The sequence below is a fragment of the Penicillium taxi genome, assembly GCF_028828555.1.
Source record: "Penicillium taxi strain IBT 34144 chromosome Unknown utg000004l_segment0_segment0, whole genome shotgun sequence".
In the NCBI taxonomy this organism is placed as follows: Eukaryota; Fungi; Ascomycota; class Eurotiomycetes; order Eurotiales; family Aspergillaceae; genus Penicillium; species Penicillium taxi.
Window position 1 is genome coordinate 3,950,525 of NW_026643206.1, and position 15,203 is coordinate 3,965,727.

The 15,203-nt window shown below is 46.4% G+C and overlaps 6 protein-coding genes across 6 annotated transcripts; 1 reads left to right on the forward strand and 5 right to left on the reverse strand.

Moving 5' to 3' along the window:
• Nucleotides 1-1,442: 1,442 nt before the first annotated feature.
• Nucleotides 1,443-2,033, forward strand: N7495_006338 (uncharacterized protein; the record flags this gene model as incomplete). The annotated part of the gene is made up of 1 exon (XM_057208989.1): nt 1,443-2,033. The coding sequence occupies one exon, from the start codon at nt 1,443-1,445 to the stop codon at nt 2,031-2,033; it is 591 nt and encodes a 196-aa protein (XP_057062763.1).
• A 489-nt stretch (nt 2,034-2,522) lies between these two features.
• On the reverse strand, nt 2,523-4,063 carry N7495_006339 (uncharacterized protein; the record flags this gene model as incomplete). Its single annotated transcript, XM_057208990.1, has 2 exons — nt 2,523-2,852; nt 2,918-4,063. 2 exons carry the CDS (start codon nt 4,061-4,063, stop codon nt 2,523-2,525), a joined length of 1,476 nt encoding a protein of 491 aa, XP_057062764.1.
• Nucleotides 4,064-4,934: 871 nt separating this feature from the next.
• On the reverse strand, nt 4,935-7,434 carry N7495_006340 (60S ribosomal eL32 domain-containing protein; the record flags this gene model as incomplete). The annotated part of the gene is made up of 10 exons (XM_057208991.1): nt 4,935-5,043; nt 5,103-5,224; nt 5,295-5,419; nt 5,707-5,746; nt 5,805-5,904; nt 6,216-6,705; nt 6,767-7,031; nt 7,111-7,275; nt 7,327-7,352; nt 7,404-7,434. The coding sequence occupies 10 exons, from the start codon at nt 7,432-7,434 to the stop codon at nt 4,935-4,937; spliced, it is 1,473 nt and encodes a 490-aa protein (XP_057062765.1).
• A 640-nt stretch (nt 7,435-8,074) lies between these two features.
• Nucleotides 8,075-8,971, reverse strand: N7495_006341 (uncharacterized protein; the record flags this gene model as incomplete). The annotated part of the gene is made up of 2 exons (XM_057208992.1): nt 8,075-8,610; nt 8,761-8,971. The coding sequence occupies 2 exons, from the start codon at nt 8,969-8,971 to the stop codon at nt 8,075-8,077; spliced, it is 747 nt and encodes a 248-aa protein (XP_057062766.1).
• Nucleotides 8,972-9,910: 939 nt separating this feature from the next.
• On the reverse strand, nt 9,911-10,674 carry N7495_006342 (uncharacterized protein; the record flags this gene model as incomplete). Its single annotated transcript, XM_057208993.1, has 3 exons — nt 9,911-10,018; nt 10,080-10,520; nt 10,612-10,674. 3 exons carry the CDS (start codon nt 10,672-10,674, stop codon nt 9,911-9,913), a joined length of 612 nt encoding a protein of 203 aa, XP_057062767.1.
• A 1,678-nt stretch (nt 10,675-12,352) lies between these two features.
• Nucleotides 12,353-14,253, reverse strand: N7495_006343 (translation initiation factor 4B; the record flags this gene model as incomplete). Its single annotated transcript, XM_057208994.1, has 7 exons — nt 12,353-13,347; nt 13,399-13,692; nt 13,757-13,834; nt 13,918-13,923; nt 13,983-14,027; nt 14,081-14,137; nt 14,250-14,253. 7 exons carry the CDS (start codon nt 14,251-14,253, stop codon nt 12,353-12,355), a joined length of 1,479 nt encoding a protein of 492 aa, XP_057062768.1.
• Between the last annotated feature and the right edge of the window lie 950 nt (nt 14,254-15,203).

Here is a 15,203-nt window from a genome sequence, read left to right on the forward strand (position 1 = left end):
TAAATTGTCGGCGAACCGGGCTCATAACTGTCAAATGGAGGTCGACTACCAAGGAATAGTGGATTCTAGTGGGCAAATGAGAACGCAGTATGCGTACCAAAGTGTGTATGTGTATCGATTGTAGAATGGAGGAATCCCATTGTGGGATTCCAATGCTGACTAAAATAGACTAACTATAAATGGAATCGGGCCTTTGACACATGGCAGCTACTATATCTTCTTTCACCTGAGCATTTTTGAATGACATTTCACTTTTACCCAATATGCATACACCTATTATATACGTACAGAAACGATATCAATAGCTGTCTGCTTCGGTAATAACCTAGTCAACCGACAATCAGAGATAAGGATATAATCATGAGACAAAGAGCTCGAATCTTACCGAATGGCTTGTTCATGGTCCGTGATCTGGTCTTGCAAAAGGGTTGCGCTGATTGGAGTTGCCTCGTCGTACTCTGTTGAGTTGAATAATGGTGGGCCAGCGACGTTAGGGCTGGAACCTTGACTCGGCTTCGACAAAGGTCCTAATGTTGATTGCGTTTTATGAGGCTTGGTTTTATTGTGTGTTAAAAAAGGTACCGAATTTGTTGCCAAACTTTCAATGTTCCCCTAGATCCCCGTTCGCTTTATATAGCATTCGGTATTTTGGTATTTAGGTGCGGTATACATACCTGGGAAGTACCAAGTACATATAGATACCTAGGTATCAGTTGTAGATATAAGCCAAGCCGCTCCAGGTTGTTCCAAGAAAATCTCAGAATATATTATGTAGTGCTTACTACGACGTAAAATAATTATCAATTAGACGTAATTCATCATGATTATTCATTTATCTTTCAATTTCATCTATCTAGACACGATATTCTTCCAGGTTATAGTGATAAAATGATAGTATATAACAGTACTAAGGCCGTAAATCTGACCTTGTTGAGTAAGCTGTAGATCTTACCCAAGAGATAGTCTATATTGAGAGCGGTGTGACATATCTTTAATAATAAATTTTCGAGTTGTTGTACTGTAGGGAGATTTGTGAGCTCATAGTCATTCTTGTATTTTTGATATCTTGGATCTTCCAAGGTTGAATCAAATATTCTATCATCCTAAGCATTTAGCGTCTTAATAATCATATATGTCCTATTGTTTGCGGGGCTTTTTAGACCCTACTTTTTTTCCTTTGATCTTTAAATATATTGTTCTACTTGGGCCCAAAACAATGCCTTTTTATCTTCTTTCAGTCCACATAAAGGTACTCAAAGCCCTTTGTATTCGGCATAGTAATCCTCCAGTCTCGAGTGACTACAATGACTTGACTTTCGAACTGTATTATTAAAGCGTTGATTCCCTCAAACAACTACATTGAAGCAACATCCACAGACATCAGACTAACTATTTTCCACAAAAAAAAGCTCACTCAAATAATTCACCTCCCTTTCAACAAAATGTTGCCCCCAGGTATACCAGTAGCGGATCTGAATGAACGTCAATCTAATGGTGTTGTAGTTTTCCTCAACGAGTCATACCGCGGCACAAATATTGGGCCGCACCAACCATCTGAAGGAATAACTCTACCACTCTTAACACCCCAAGGCCCATACAGGAAATGCATCAACTACCATCTCTCAATGAGTGTTCATCCCCATCTAGGTCGTATTTACGTCCCATCAAGAACACAATACAAGCTCTGCCCAGCTTACCCCTGGGAAATCATCTGGGTAGGTGTCGATTTGAACTACGGCGGACACCAGAATATCTCAGCTGGAGAAGTGATTTTAGCACTATACGAGGCTCTTGCATACGGTGAACTTCATTTCAAAGATGATGATGGTTTTGAGACTTATGAGGGACGCATGTTTTGGATAGAGATTCGTGGTTGCTTGCCCGATATTACTTGGGCGAGGAGAGCTATTATCGCTCATATCGATTTGATCAAGCAGCTTTTTGAAGCTGGTGTGATTTGTCTCACTGAAGAAAAGCTCTCGTATCGTCGTCCCCAGTTTCCGCACCGTCCATGTGCCGCTGACTTTTTTTAGAAGATTTTTGTTTTTTTCAAACTGTACTGATGAAATTATCAACATAGTTGCCCTGGAGGTTTGAAAATATAGGTATGATACTACATTTCTTTGAATTATATCCTTTTGGTTGAGCCAATTGGCACACTTCCTCTGTAAATAAATACTATTTTCCTACTTCAAAATCGTAGAAACCCTGAGTAGTAAAATTAAAGATGTAGAGCTAAGGAATGCCAAGCTTCCCTTGCCCCACTTTATTGCACCGGCAGAAATATCATATAAAAGGCGGTATATACGGTGGTCAGAGCATAAGCCCTAGTTTCATATAAATTGGAGTAGAAACACACTTTGCATCAGGTTAATTAACCTTCGAGCCATGATACGCACTTTGAAATTTGCAAACAAAAATCCAGATTCCATACCCAATGCAATAATGAACGCAGCGCTTCAGTAGAAATAAGATCTATATACAAAATAAACAAGAACAGAACACCAACTGACTTTCCCAGCTCAAGTTAACCAAAGTGGTTCGAGACATTCGCCCCTCTCAGCAATGCGTGCTTCAACTCTCCACATCATAGAGCCGGAATCAACACCGGCGGCATAGTTGCCACGAAGGGCTTTGGGAGATAATAGACATTTGCTATGCGCGTCGATTTTATACTGCATGCACTCGGGCGTGCGAGCGCATTGCTCTGCACACTCGTATTTTGTGGAGCTTTCGCCAGAGTTGGGAACTTCTTCTCCGGCAAGATTATCCCAGTTTGCGGAACGGTCTGTAATAGATGGTTCGATTAGATCGTAGAAGATATCTCTGTGCAAGAGGAGAGTGTGGTTTCCCTAGAATCACATTAGCTTGGCACTTAAAACTGAATCATAAGTCAGTAGAATAGAATAAGACTCACGGTATAGAACCAGTTCTGTTCAAACTCCCACATAAACTCCACATCCGCCGGTGTCATATGATGGAACGTCCACGGCGGAACACACCAGTGATTCTTCCCGTACGTCTCACCAAGGGTATCCTGCTCCCAGACAGACCTCTCATTAGTATGGGGTGCAGACCAAGTCAGCCCAATCCCAGTCTTAGAAAGTGCCATGCCCAGCAAGCAATCGCCGGCCCAATGGTCTTGCGTAACACCATTCCAGTGTTCCTCGTTCCGCATATGCCAGTCCGCAACGGCATGCAACGCCGCATGCGAAATCACAATGCCCGAACCTCCATGCGCGAATAGGTCATCACCAATCATCATCTGATTGCCCAAATAAAGCTTTTGATCAGGGTCAAAGTGCGCCAGCCAGCCTAGCAGGTTCGTCCAGATGGGATACGTATCTGCTTCGTAGAAGACGTACCACTTTGCTTGGGGCCGGAAACGTCTTGCTTCGTGGATCATTGGTAGGAACTTCCACTTGTCTAACTTCCAGCCTGGACTATCGACCATGCCGAATGGGCCATTAGGGACTTTGTTTAGGTCTTGCTGTGTTAGTCCGGCTCGGCCGCCTGCCCGCGCGCGGTTATAAAGCGCGAAATCAGGCATTTCGAGTAGTGAGGAGCTTGTGTTGCGGAAGACATCGTGGGTGCGGATGCCATCGATGTCCTCTTCAAAATCCGATACTATCAGCTTGTGTGGAACACACCGCAGTGTGGTGCGTACGTGCACTGGCACTTTTTGCTGTGATTCTGTGATGCCTGTCTTTAGTACCACTAAGATATCTTCCATGCCTGGAAGTGGGAGGCATGGTCTAGGTGTAGCGGCAGCCTTGACAGCAGCCTCAACTTGAGTCTCATGGGGTTGACTTTGGATTTGACTTTCGACTTGGCTCTGGCCTTGTCTTTGACCGTAGTTTAGACTTTGGCCATGGCTTTGAGATGGAGTTGGAGATTGGAGCTTATACTGATTGTCGGATGTGTTGAGTGGATGCTGAACGGTCACCGTCTCAACTACAATAGTAGTATTACTGACCCCAAAGTTGGAATTTAGATGCAAAATGAACAATATAAATAGCGTCACTGCAAAGGAAGGTGCCCACCGCCCATACCGGGCTGGCATATGTCGCATGGTCACTAGAAGAGCGAGCGAGAGAAAATGAACAAAAAATAACTCAGCAAGTGTCGAGGTATTGATTCTCACAGCATCTCCACGGCCAGATGGAGAAGTCTATGCCAAATCCACTCAAGGAGGACCCCGGGACTTTTGTCTGTCCTTGACCGGGGGCTTGTGCCGGAATGACGAGTGGAAAGTGATAGTCGCGTTACCCCACAGGCTTGCTGATTGGTCTTATCCAGTGCACGACTAATCTATTTTGTAGAAGCCTTGAAACAGGAAGAGCAATTGTGTTTTCTTTGGAGTCACAGAGGACAGCTTTATTCTCCTTTTTTTCCGGATGGCGGGACCAGTGGGTCCTACAGTCAATGCGCTCTTTTTTTTTTCACCCAGCTATGCTAAAATCCCAACTGATGAGGGGCATTTATACGTTGTTAAGGAAAAACAGCTTGGGGCTATTGAGAGGGAGGGGGTCATTGGGGGCTGAACATGGAACATGAGCTCATGTTTGGGGGCGTAAGACCGATCTGGGGCCTGAAGAGTCGAAATTTGCAAGTTACAAGGGCTACGATGCCTGGAAATTTTATGCATCCCCACATAATTGTACTACTTGTACTTAGTCCTCAGCTCATTAATCTAGACCTTCTAGATTGAACTCGGAAAAAAGGATTATTCAATTTTTGTTTTGTCATTTAGAAGTTTCCTTCAGTCTACTCAGCACTAATGACAAGTGCGAGCACCACATGGCGTGCCATATGCAGAATCCTTGAAATTCGTTATCGCCAGAGAGATAGTATCAACAAAAACCCATGAACCCTCTGCTCCTGCGAATACCCCTCCGAAAAATAGAAAAGAACTTTTCAAAGGTTCAATCCATTTATGCCTCGGTGGTGACACGGCCCTTAGCGTTGGTGACCTTGACACCGAGAGCCTTGGCCTTGGCGATGATATCAACGCGCTTACGGGAAGAGACGGCGTGGCCAATCCTAAAAACTCGGGTTAGTTTGAGTTTGTCGAATTCGGTTGATTAGTGTCGTAAACATACTCAGCAGCGTAGGTGCGGTTGTGCATCAAGAGGAGCTCAACGTCCTTGGGGTTGTAGACGAGGAAAGCCTTGTGGCCGGAGGGCATCATGTGACGGGTCTTCTTGTTGCTGCCGTAACCGATCTGATTCCGAGAATTAGTTTCCGGTTGTCCATTTCGTAGCACGTCAAGCGTGAAAAGGGAATTATCGTACGGAAGGCATGGCAATCTGTCCCTTGAAACGACGACGGACGGCATTGTCAATACCCTTGGGCTTGCGCCACGAGGGGGCAACACACTTGAACCGGTCAGACTGGTGACGGTTGAAGCGGTTGGTGCCTATTACAGACGAGGTTAGTTCTCAATTCCTTTTCGATTCAGCGATCGTAGATCAGGTCGAGTAGATTGGTTGTCGAATCGTGGATATCATCGCCCTTGGACCGTATTGACGAAATCTTCAATATTTATTTCATGTCGCAAAAATAGCCATTCCTCCCATCAAATGAACTCCATCTCTTTCTCTTTCTCTTTCTCGTCTCGCAAATTCGTATCCTCTCTCATAGTCGAAGGGCGATGGTATCCAGGGCAAGAGAAAACTGATCACGGTCGGAAATCGGGGGACATACGCTTCTTGACGATGGGAATGTGCTTCTTGGCGGCGACCATCTTGACGAGGAAAAATGATCAGTATGCGAGAGGCGATAGTGACGGGTTTAAAACTCACTTTGTCGGTTGTGCAGGGTCTCGCCGGGCGTTCGAGAGTTGTCGAGTCGGAGCTGAATTCAATCTCGAAAACTTCAGGCTGGCGGAGTGGGCGACCCACACTAGAGACCTAAGCGAAATGGCTGTGCTTAGGTCAGCGTAGGGCTCGCCTCTACTTGAGCCCTGCCAAGACATCCGTTTTAGGAAGGACCAGTATATATCTAGATATGATTTGTTTCATTCATAGTCATCAGCACTGATGGTTTAATTCTGTCTTCTTGCCATGATTCTCTCCACTCTGAAATAACTATTTTCTCTAACATTTTCAATTAGTCAATGGAGCTTGTCTCTTCTCAAGCCACCCATTGGCGATGGCAATGGAGATTCTAGATTCATCTTCAATCCAATCTTAAATAGTTATCAACACTGATACTTCAAGTCCATCTTCTCCCCACACTTTTCCCCACTTTGAAGCATTTGCTCCAACACTTCCAAATCAGCTAACGCCTCCTCTGGGGACTGTCTCTTCTCAAGCCGACCATTAACAATAGCAGTGGCGAATTCAGTAACTTCGGGAAGAACACCCTTCCCATCAAACTCAATAGCATGATCTATACCATTGACAGTTACGGTATCGAATTTCAAGCTTACAACGCCCTTTTCACAAACAAACTCGAAGGAATTATCACTAAAAGACGATCCCCATGAAAGGGAGACAAGACCAGTAGCACCACATCCTGTTCTGACAACAGCATCTACAGTGTCAACAGGCGGCAAGTAGGATTGTTGCTGTTGCGACTGTGCAGAGACGGTGGTAAGTAGCTGGTCAGAACCCATGATGAGACGAAGACCAGCAACCATGTGTACTCCACCATCTAGGAGGAAACCACCCTGATACTCCGGAGTCTGACGCCACGTAGTCACTAGAATTCGGGTTAGCTTGGAGTCATGGCCTGGTAGTATTCCTGTGTCGGCACCACCTACAGTAGTATTTGTTATCGGGCTTCACTAAACTGTGAACATTCACCCTAAAATGGCGAACTTTGCCCATCTTCCGCACCTGTTCCGCTGCGAAAAGAAACTTGGTGATATACCTGAAGTTCTCACCGACAGCCCAAAGGGTTTTTTTGGTGTCGATGTTACTATGATACCACTGCAGAAGTTCCTGAGCAGTAGCAACATCCTTCGCAATAGGCTTCTCGGATAAAACATGCTTGCCAGCCAACAGTGCTTTGCGGATGAAATCCGGCTGCACTAGTATAGGGAGGCTAGGTAGCTGTCAGCTCGAAGTAATGAATGTCGACGTCTGAGCCATACCCTATTATCACGGCGCTGATATCTGGGCGAGCTAGTAGACTCTCAAAGGACTTGTTGCCAGCATCCTCGGCATAGAGATCAACGTTCGGTACACTTCCAGCAAGGGTTTGGGCTGACTTTAGAGACCGTGAATAGATCGCTTTGAGTTGCAGATCCTTTGTACCTTGAACAGCTGGCTGGAGTGGTAATTAGCTCAATTCTAGCTTTACAGGCTGTGTATCAATTACCAGATGTTGTTCTTTGGCAAAGTTGCCTATGCAATGTTAGTTCAGGAGTATACTATCAAGAATTGTCAATTGCTCACCACTTCCAATAATGGCAACGCCGACAGCCATGTTCTAAGTCACTACTCAAGAGATATTGGAATTTGAAAATTTTACCTGAGTAGACTAGGGGTACAAGTGTAAATGTGAGGAGTCGATTTATCAGATGAACCCATAGTGGGGTTCTTAAGCCCCACGAGGACTAGACCATGTTTCGGTGTCTTCTACAACGCTGGGAAGGTCCAACCTCATCGAAAATTGGGTCCCGAGAATTCGGTATACCTAGTTAACTATATTATATCCTTACTGGTTAATTGCTCGCCACTTCGGTCTATTGTTCCGCGATTCAATAGAAATGACGCAAGAGTGTCCTAAAGCCATACTCATACAGCCAATCCGTCTCATACAATCTATCTACGGAGCACAAGAGTACAACTGGATAGCCTATTTCAAAAAAGATTGACAGGAAAAACAGTTACGCGACTTCAATGTCTAAAAATTAATGTATGCCAATACCGCCTGTCAATCCGACAAGACCCATAATCCCAAGCGCCAAAGATAGAAAAGACATAAAGGACAGAAATTAATAAAAGGAATACACCCATAATGCAGTGACACGCCCAAGCCCATGCTATCATGCAAAATAAAATCGAAACATCATGCAGGTCATTACACTGTTGTTGCGCAGGGAAGCAGGGAAAATTAGTCCCGATCATGAATCGATCAAAGCCCGCAGCTTCTCGACACGAGCCATCGACTTCTCCAACCGCTCCAGCCGATTCCTTTTTTCAGTGTCCCGGCGTTCCAGCACTGCAATTCGTTCTTCCAACTTTGCGCGTGCCTTGCGCTCTTCTGCGACCATCTCGTTCGCTTGGCTAAATAGCTGCACAGTCAGATCTTCAAGTTCTGTGCTTGCCTGTGAGAGCTGCGTTTCGGCAGCCTTGCGGAGGTCCTTTTCGCGGGTCAGTGCATTTTGTAGCTCGGATGTTTCGCCGTCTTCTTCAGATGTTTGAGACTGAAGTTGTAGTAGGTTTGGAGGGAGTGTTGCTGGTGTGTCTGGGGCGGGTGTGCTATTTGATGGTGTGGCGCTGCCCCGGCGGTACGGAAGTAGAGAAGCCAAGGTGGTGAAGCGACTGGATGTCTGCGACTTGTTGTCTGGTGAGGAGGATGAAGATGTCGGGCGTGATGAGCCGCTTTGCGGTCTGCGTAGGCGGTGCACTTCGTCTTCGTAGTCGGCGAGTTTACCAGCTGCATAGAAAGTCGGTGAGCAAGTAAGTTCTCTCCCCGCGAACAATCAAGTTTTTGTTCATCATTCAAACTCTCATGGACCTTGGAAAGGCGAAAATCTTAAGGCCACAGATAGGGTAAAGCGAAATCAAAATTGTTATTCTAACTTACCAGTTTCTGCTGCGCGGTCTGTCAGGTAGTAGACTTGTTCTTCCAATTCGTGGATTCGACGCTGCGCCTCTGCGAGATCGGAGAAATCGCTAACGCTTCCACAAGTCGGGCAGTGCTTCTCGCTGAGTGTGGCAAAGGTTGTCATTGCCATGGCAGACGGAGTGCCGACAAGGGTAGTGGTCGCAAGCGTAGAGGTGAGAGTCGCCGACATGACAACATGAAGGTATCACCCCGAGTAAATTTGCAGTGACACAAAGGAGTTCAAAGGACAGAAAGGACTGAAAGGAAAGAAAGAGAACTCAGTTTATTGATATAACGACAGACTGCCTCGTGAAACACGACTCAGTAAGTAGGTTAGGGGAGAAAAGGACCCTTGGTAGGGGTTCATCGGGCGTTAACAGGCCTCCCCTTACCCAATCAGGCTTCTCGATTTTTGTCTCAACCACCTTCCGTATTTTTGCACTGAATTAACTTATGTCGAAATTACCCTGAGTACTTAGTACCTTCTAGGGTATGCTTATGCTTATAGCCCCTCGATCCCGCCCCACGAGGAATCATATGCATCCTTCAGGCTCTCAGGCGAATATTCTAATCTCACATGCTAATACTGTCTTGTACTGGCTCCATATTCTAAAAATAGATCTAATATCAATAGAAAAACGCCCGTCCAATCGTGATATGTTGACGAAACTTCACTTTCCATCTAGCGAGGAAACTCCGCTAAATAAACCAGGTGGAGTTAATGCAAACGGTACCACATTTCCTTGAAGATCCAACATTATTCACGTGACCTCTGTACTTGCGAGGAAGTAAACATTGCACGGACAACGGCATTACGGTCTACTTAATGGAGAGTATGCTGGCGCCAAGAGTAGCTAGGTTACTGGTTCCCTTTCTAGTCATTCTCGAAATATGGTCACCCTGAAACAATTATGTAAGGCCGCTCTCAAATTATGGTTCAATTCGATGTTTTATCTCACGTGGCTGAAGTATGAAAGGTTGGAGTCCAATCTTCTTTCATATCTAACGAAGCCCTATGTACGGAGCATGTGATCAAGGTTCAAATAGATGCTAGCTACTCTAGCATTATACTTTGGTACAAATGTTGACCACACAGTTCAAGAGTAGATTGAAGATCAACCTCAAATCACTATCTAGTATAAACAAGTCGAGCCATCCGATACGCTCCCTTAGAATCAGCAACCACACACCGACGAGTATGACAGCATAGACCATCAATCATCTCAAAGCCCCAGACCTAAAATCCAAGTCAGCCCGAAAGAGCCAAAAACCAGTACCCAAATATAGTTGAAACTCACCTGTTCAGCCGTCCATCCAGCTTTCTGATTCGACGCAAAAGTATGCACCCATCCCCCAACCCCACTGCCCTCTGCAACAAACCCAATACTCGGAGTCCCATCGGGCAGAATCTTCCCCTTAAGAAAGGCAACAACCTTATCATCATCAACCTTGGTCTGCACCTCGACATCGGGCCGCACAGTCCCTTCAGAATCCGCAGCACCGTCAATAAGCCGGCTCTGAGAACTGAGCACACCGAAGATGTAATCGGAATGTGTCTGTATATTCCAGTCTAGTCGACGGCTTTCACTCGTCCCTGCAAGTCCAGCTGTTGCGGTTTGGTGTATGTCTATGTTCAGTACTGAGCCCGGAGACTCGGAGCATTCGCTAGTATAGACTGAGTAGTCGAGGTATACTGTTGCTATGCCGATAGCTTTGCGGACTACCCAGGGGACTCCTTGCTGAGTTGAGTTAGTTATGGATCGGAAAGATATATAGGTAGGTGTTGGTATCTGCTAATGGGAGGAAGGGAGAGGGTTGGGTGGGAATCACCATCTTCAGGATAGGATCCGTATCAGGACCTGTCAATTTTTTATCCTGGTGAAGAACGGACATTAGCGAGGCACAAATTGAATGCCATTTTATGGATCGGTTTGACGTGTTATGTTAAGAGCGAGTCGCGCTGCGACTTGGGGATTTTTCATACCATTGTCCATTTTCCATCAAGACTTTGGATACTGCATGTTGGAGAAGCCATACTTGCAAGTGGTGAAAACGGTGTAGAAACTGGGCTCAGTATAAACCACTGGCAGTGAGGAGTATGGGGTATATGAGTCCTTTATCTTATAATCAACAAGCCTGTCATCTCGGTGCTGCCGTGCTACGTTTTACGAGCAGTTGCCAAGTCCGACTCGAAACCCTCGCATTGGGCCCTCATGAAATGTGTATCAAACTGTATGTAGTGTCATTTTCTTCGCCAATAGAGCTTTGGGTACTCGCCGAAATCTTCGGCGAGATCCATTTCTCGGCCCTTGTCTAGTTGTTATGGACAAGGGAGAATTCACGAGAGCAGGATGTGTTCTAAAGACGGCCCTTGTATTGACAGATTCGGACCTCGGGAGTGGGCAGGTCAGCCCAGGTTGGGATTTCTCTTGGATCTCAGGTAGAGGAAATGTAGGCTGGACATAATCGAAAGTACTAAATTTCTCCAAAACAAATGGCTTCGGGCTATTACATATTGAACTAAACCTTCCAACGTTGGAAATTACTTAGAATTATGTTGAGTTCTGATGCTAGTTGGATCAGAATAGTAAGTAGGCCGGGGGGATGATTACCTCCAGGGCTAGGTATGAGACGAAAGTTGTCAATAATAGCAAGGTCCTCAAAGTGTTATAGATCCCAGCCTGGAGGGAAAGGACTAAAAAGATAATAGTTAGGACTGGTGTACCTAGGTATAAGCTGCAACGGTCCACGGCAAATCTTAACGAAATAGTAAATGAAGACTGAAATTAATCTATGCTACTGGCTAATGAAACAGATACGAATGCTGGTAATTCATTACTTGCTCAGACGAAACCTCAGGGATCAAGCGGAAACAATCCCATCGGATAAAAGCATATGACAGGCTTGGAGTGCAGATTGAGAAGACCGGATGAAGTTTATCAGAGTTGGGATCATGACTACTTCATCTATCATGTCGTTCGTATTCAGATAACTGGTCGTGACAGTAGGTTGAGCGTTGGCGGATTCTAAACACGAACAGATAATAGACATAAGAGGACTGTCTGGGATGGTCAAGCACGGGGCATAGAAAAACATAGAATAAGAAAATCTTCATTTCGCATCGGCTGTAATAATGGTCATGGGCAAATTTTTCGAATCACACGCACGGGAATAGTACCTAGAAGCGACATCGATAGGAACAAAAAGGAAAACAGTAGAAAGAAAAACTTTTCAGACTGCCAGATCATCATAGCGATGACTAGATCAAAAAGGGGAATCTAGCCGAAAGGAAAAGGGAAGATCGTGAAACTGGTGGCGGACAAGGAAGAAATGGTAAAGGAAGAGATGAGAGGAGGTCGGTCGTGTAGCGCCATCTGCAACCAGCGAGTAAAGATAATGAAAGGACCAACATTATTATCACATCCGAAGACGCCGACTGTCTCTGGTTCCCAGAAAAAAACATTTCTGGTCAAAATTGACTGTCATTTGATGATATTGGCCACTCCATTGACACACCACACCAGTCACGACGGGTTGGGCGAAAGTCGAGGTCATTTGAGGAGTAGATAGCTTAAGCACGTCCACCCCGGCGGTTGTTGCGAGGCTTGACGCCAACAGTGCTCCAACCGTCCTCATCAACGGTCTCTGGGGCAGTCTCAGCGGCTCTCCAGTTACCATTGGTGGTCTCCTTGGAAGCCTCGACAGCCGGTGCAGCAGCAACCTCGGGCTCCTTTTCAGAGGTCACGCCACTCTCGTCTCCACCGACCCGCTGGAGGATCTCAAAGTTGCCACCACCACGGGGAGGCTCAATTGAATCCTTGTTGGAATCAGTGCCAGCCACACGGATGTCCTTGCTCTGCTTTTGCTTCTCAGTCTTGGCCTTCTCGTCAGTCTCCTTCTTTTGGCGCAGAGCGAGCTCGCGCTTCTCCTCCACTGCACGGTCACGGGCGGCGGTATCGATAGGTCGGGCAGCACCGAAGGGACTGGCCTTGGAGTCGCCAGCTGCGGCAGCGTTGGTTGCAGCATCGGAAACAGTGCGCTTCGCCAGATTCAACTTAGGTCGGCTAACAGGGGCACTGGGGGCAGCGCCAGGGGCGCCGGGAGAAGGAGGGTTGCTGGCCTCCTTGGGGGCCTGGTCAGGGCGCATTCTGGCGCGCCACTGGTTGTCCATATCGGCAGCAGTGGGAGTGCGCTCAGCGCGCTCGGGCCGCTCAGCACGGTTGTTTGGGGGACGAGAACCATCTTGCGAGCGTCCCTCACCCCAGCCAGGGGAACTTCTACGGAAGCCGGAGCCAGGACCGTCGTTGTGTGCGGGACGACCACCCTCACGCACTGGGCCGCTGGAGGGTGAAAGAGGACCCTTGCGCTCCCAGTTGCCGAAGTCGCGGGGCTTGCCATCCGACTCGAAGTTGTTGCGGCGACCACCGCGCTCGCTTCCAGCATCCGAACCGGCATCCATGTTGCGTCCGAAGTTGGAGCGTTCGGGAATGCGACGTTCGGGGAGGGGAGCAAGGGGACCACGGCGGCTCCAATCTAAATCACGACCCTCGGGGCGGGCATCCTTGGCTACATAACGGTCAGTCGAGATACAGGTCGATGTTATTTGTTATGACTTACGAGGCTCGGCAACACTGGTGCGAATGGTACGGCCCTGGAGACTAGTGCCGGAGAGGTCGAGAGCCTTCTGAAGGCCTGAGATGGACTCGAACTCGACGTAACCGAAACCTTTAGGAGCCTTGGTCATCTTGTCCTCCACAATACGGACGTTGGTCACACCACAGTCGGAGAAGAGTTCAGAGATATCATCGGCAGTCGCATCGAAGGACAGGTTTCCAATGTGAGCGGTATAAGGAGGCTCGGTGGGAAGGTCAAGGGGCTCGCGCACGGCATATCCGCCGCGGGTTTCACGCTCTACAGTCACTAAAGTTAGACAATCGGTTCAGAAATATTAAAAGTAGTATAGATGGTAACATACCGAAGGTGCTGCCACCGCCGCCGTAGCTGCTCATACCACCAGCAGGGCGGCGATCAAAGGTGGAGGTGAACGTAGAGCCTATTTTAAGTGTCAGTCAGGTTATCTTTTTTGGCCAGGGTCCTACCGGTTGATAAGGAGCCAGTTGGAAATTTGCGACATACCGCCGGCTATATAACTAGTCAGTAACAATTTCGATCAACTGCTGGTGGGGCTTATGCAAACTTACATGGGAGGGGCATATCGTCCATCTCGTCAGCCCAAGAACCAAGGCCTATATAGAATCAACATATTTGCGCAATAGATCTCCTGTTCAAATTCACTCACTTTCGTCGGCCAAGAAGTCCCCAACGGACATCTTTTGGGCCTTAGCTTTTCCAGGCGCTAATGGGGGTAAATGGTCAGTTGAAGATCGGGTAAAAATTAGTTTGACAATAAGCCGAGCAAGAGGCTCTTGAGGAGACTCGACAAGTCAGAGAATGAGGCTTGTACTCACCCATGATTGCGGTTATAGAGAATCAAGAAACGCGCAAGTAAAGTTGTGCGCGCTTCTCACACAAAGGGTTTTGAGGAGGAAGAGAGGGGGAAAGATGGTGGAACTGGAGAGAAGACCAGGTATCGAGTAGAATTTAGAGAAATAGAAGGTAAAGATTTTGAATCAATAATTTTGAAGGTTGAAAAAGTTGGTAGAGGGGGAGAGTCGGGATTGCAATGGAAGTGGTCGGCTTAGTTAATCCGTGATAATTTTTAAGTGGTGCGCTAGTCCAATCAGAGGCACCAACTCGAACTGAGGTAAAGTACGGACTTATACTAGGTCAATTTGGCCAACTCTTCCAAGGTTCTACATCAATTTGATTTTCTCAAATATACTTCAGTGTTCAATATTCAAATCTGTTTCACTTTTACCGTAATTTATTTTTTAGAGATCGATTGGGAGTCTTGTGGGTTCTTTGTTTGCTTCGAGGCTGTTTGCTTGATGGAATTGATGATACAGGACGAAAACCTATCAGTCGTCTTTCGAGGTTATGAGTCTTTTCTAATTAGGTACTAGGTAGGTAAGTTTGACCTATGTGGTTCTCACTTGATTTGATGCCTTTTTCAATATCTGAACAGGCCAATCAACCCTTGAAAGATTTAGGTGCATCGATATATTTAATCTTCGGGAAGTATGCAATTGAACCTTGAACGACTTACATAGTTAGGTAAGTCGAGACCCAAGTAACAACCCTTGAATTAACATAGAAATGACCAAGGTTGGTATTGCTTCAAAAGAATGAATTTGTTGACTGATTAAGCCTACCTAGGTAAAACATATCTTCCAAGGTTGAAACTTGGCAGTATTTACATTGAAGTAGAACCTGATACTCCAGGCGGTATATTACATAACACACACGTGACTAGATATCATGGAGATTCCGTTCTTCGTCAAACACAAGAAATGTTCGCAATC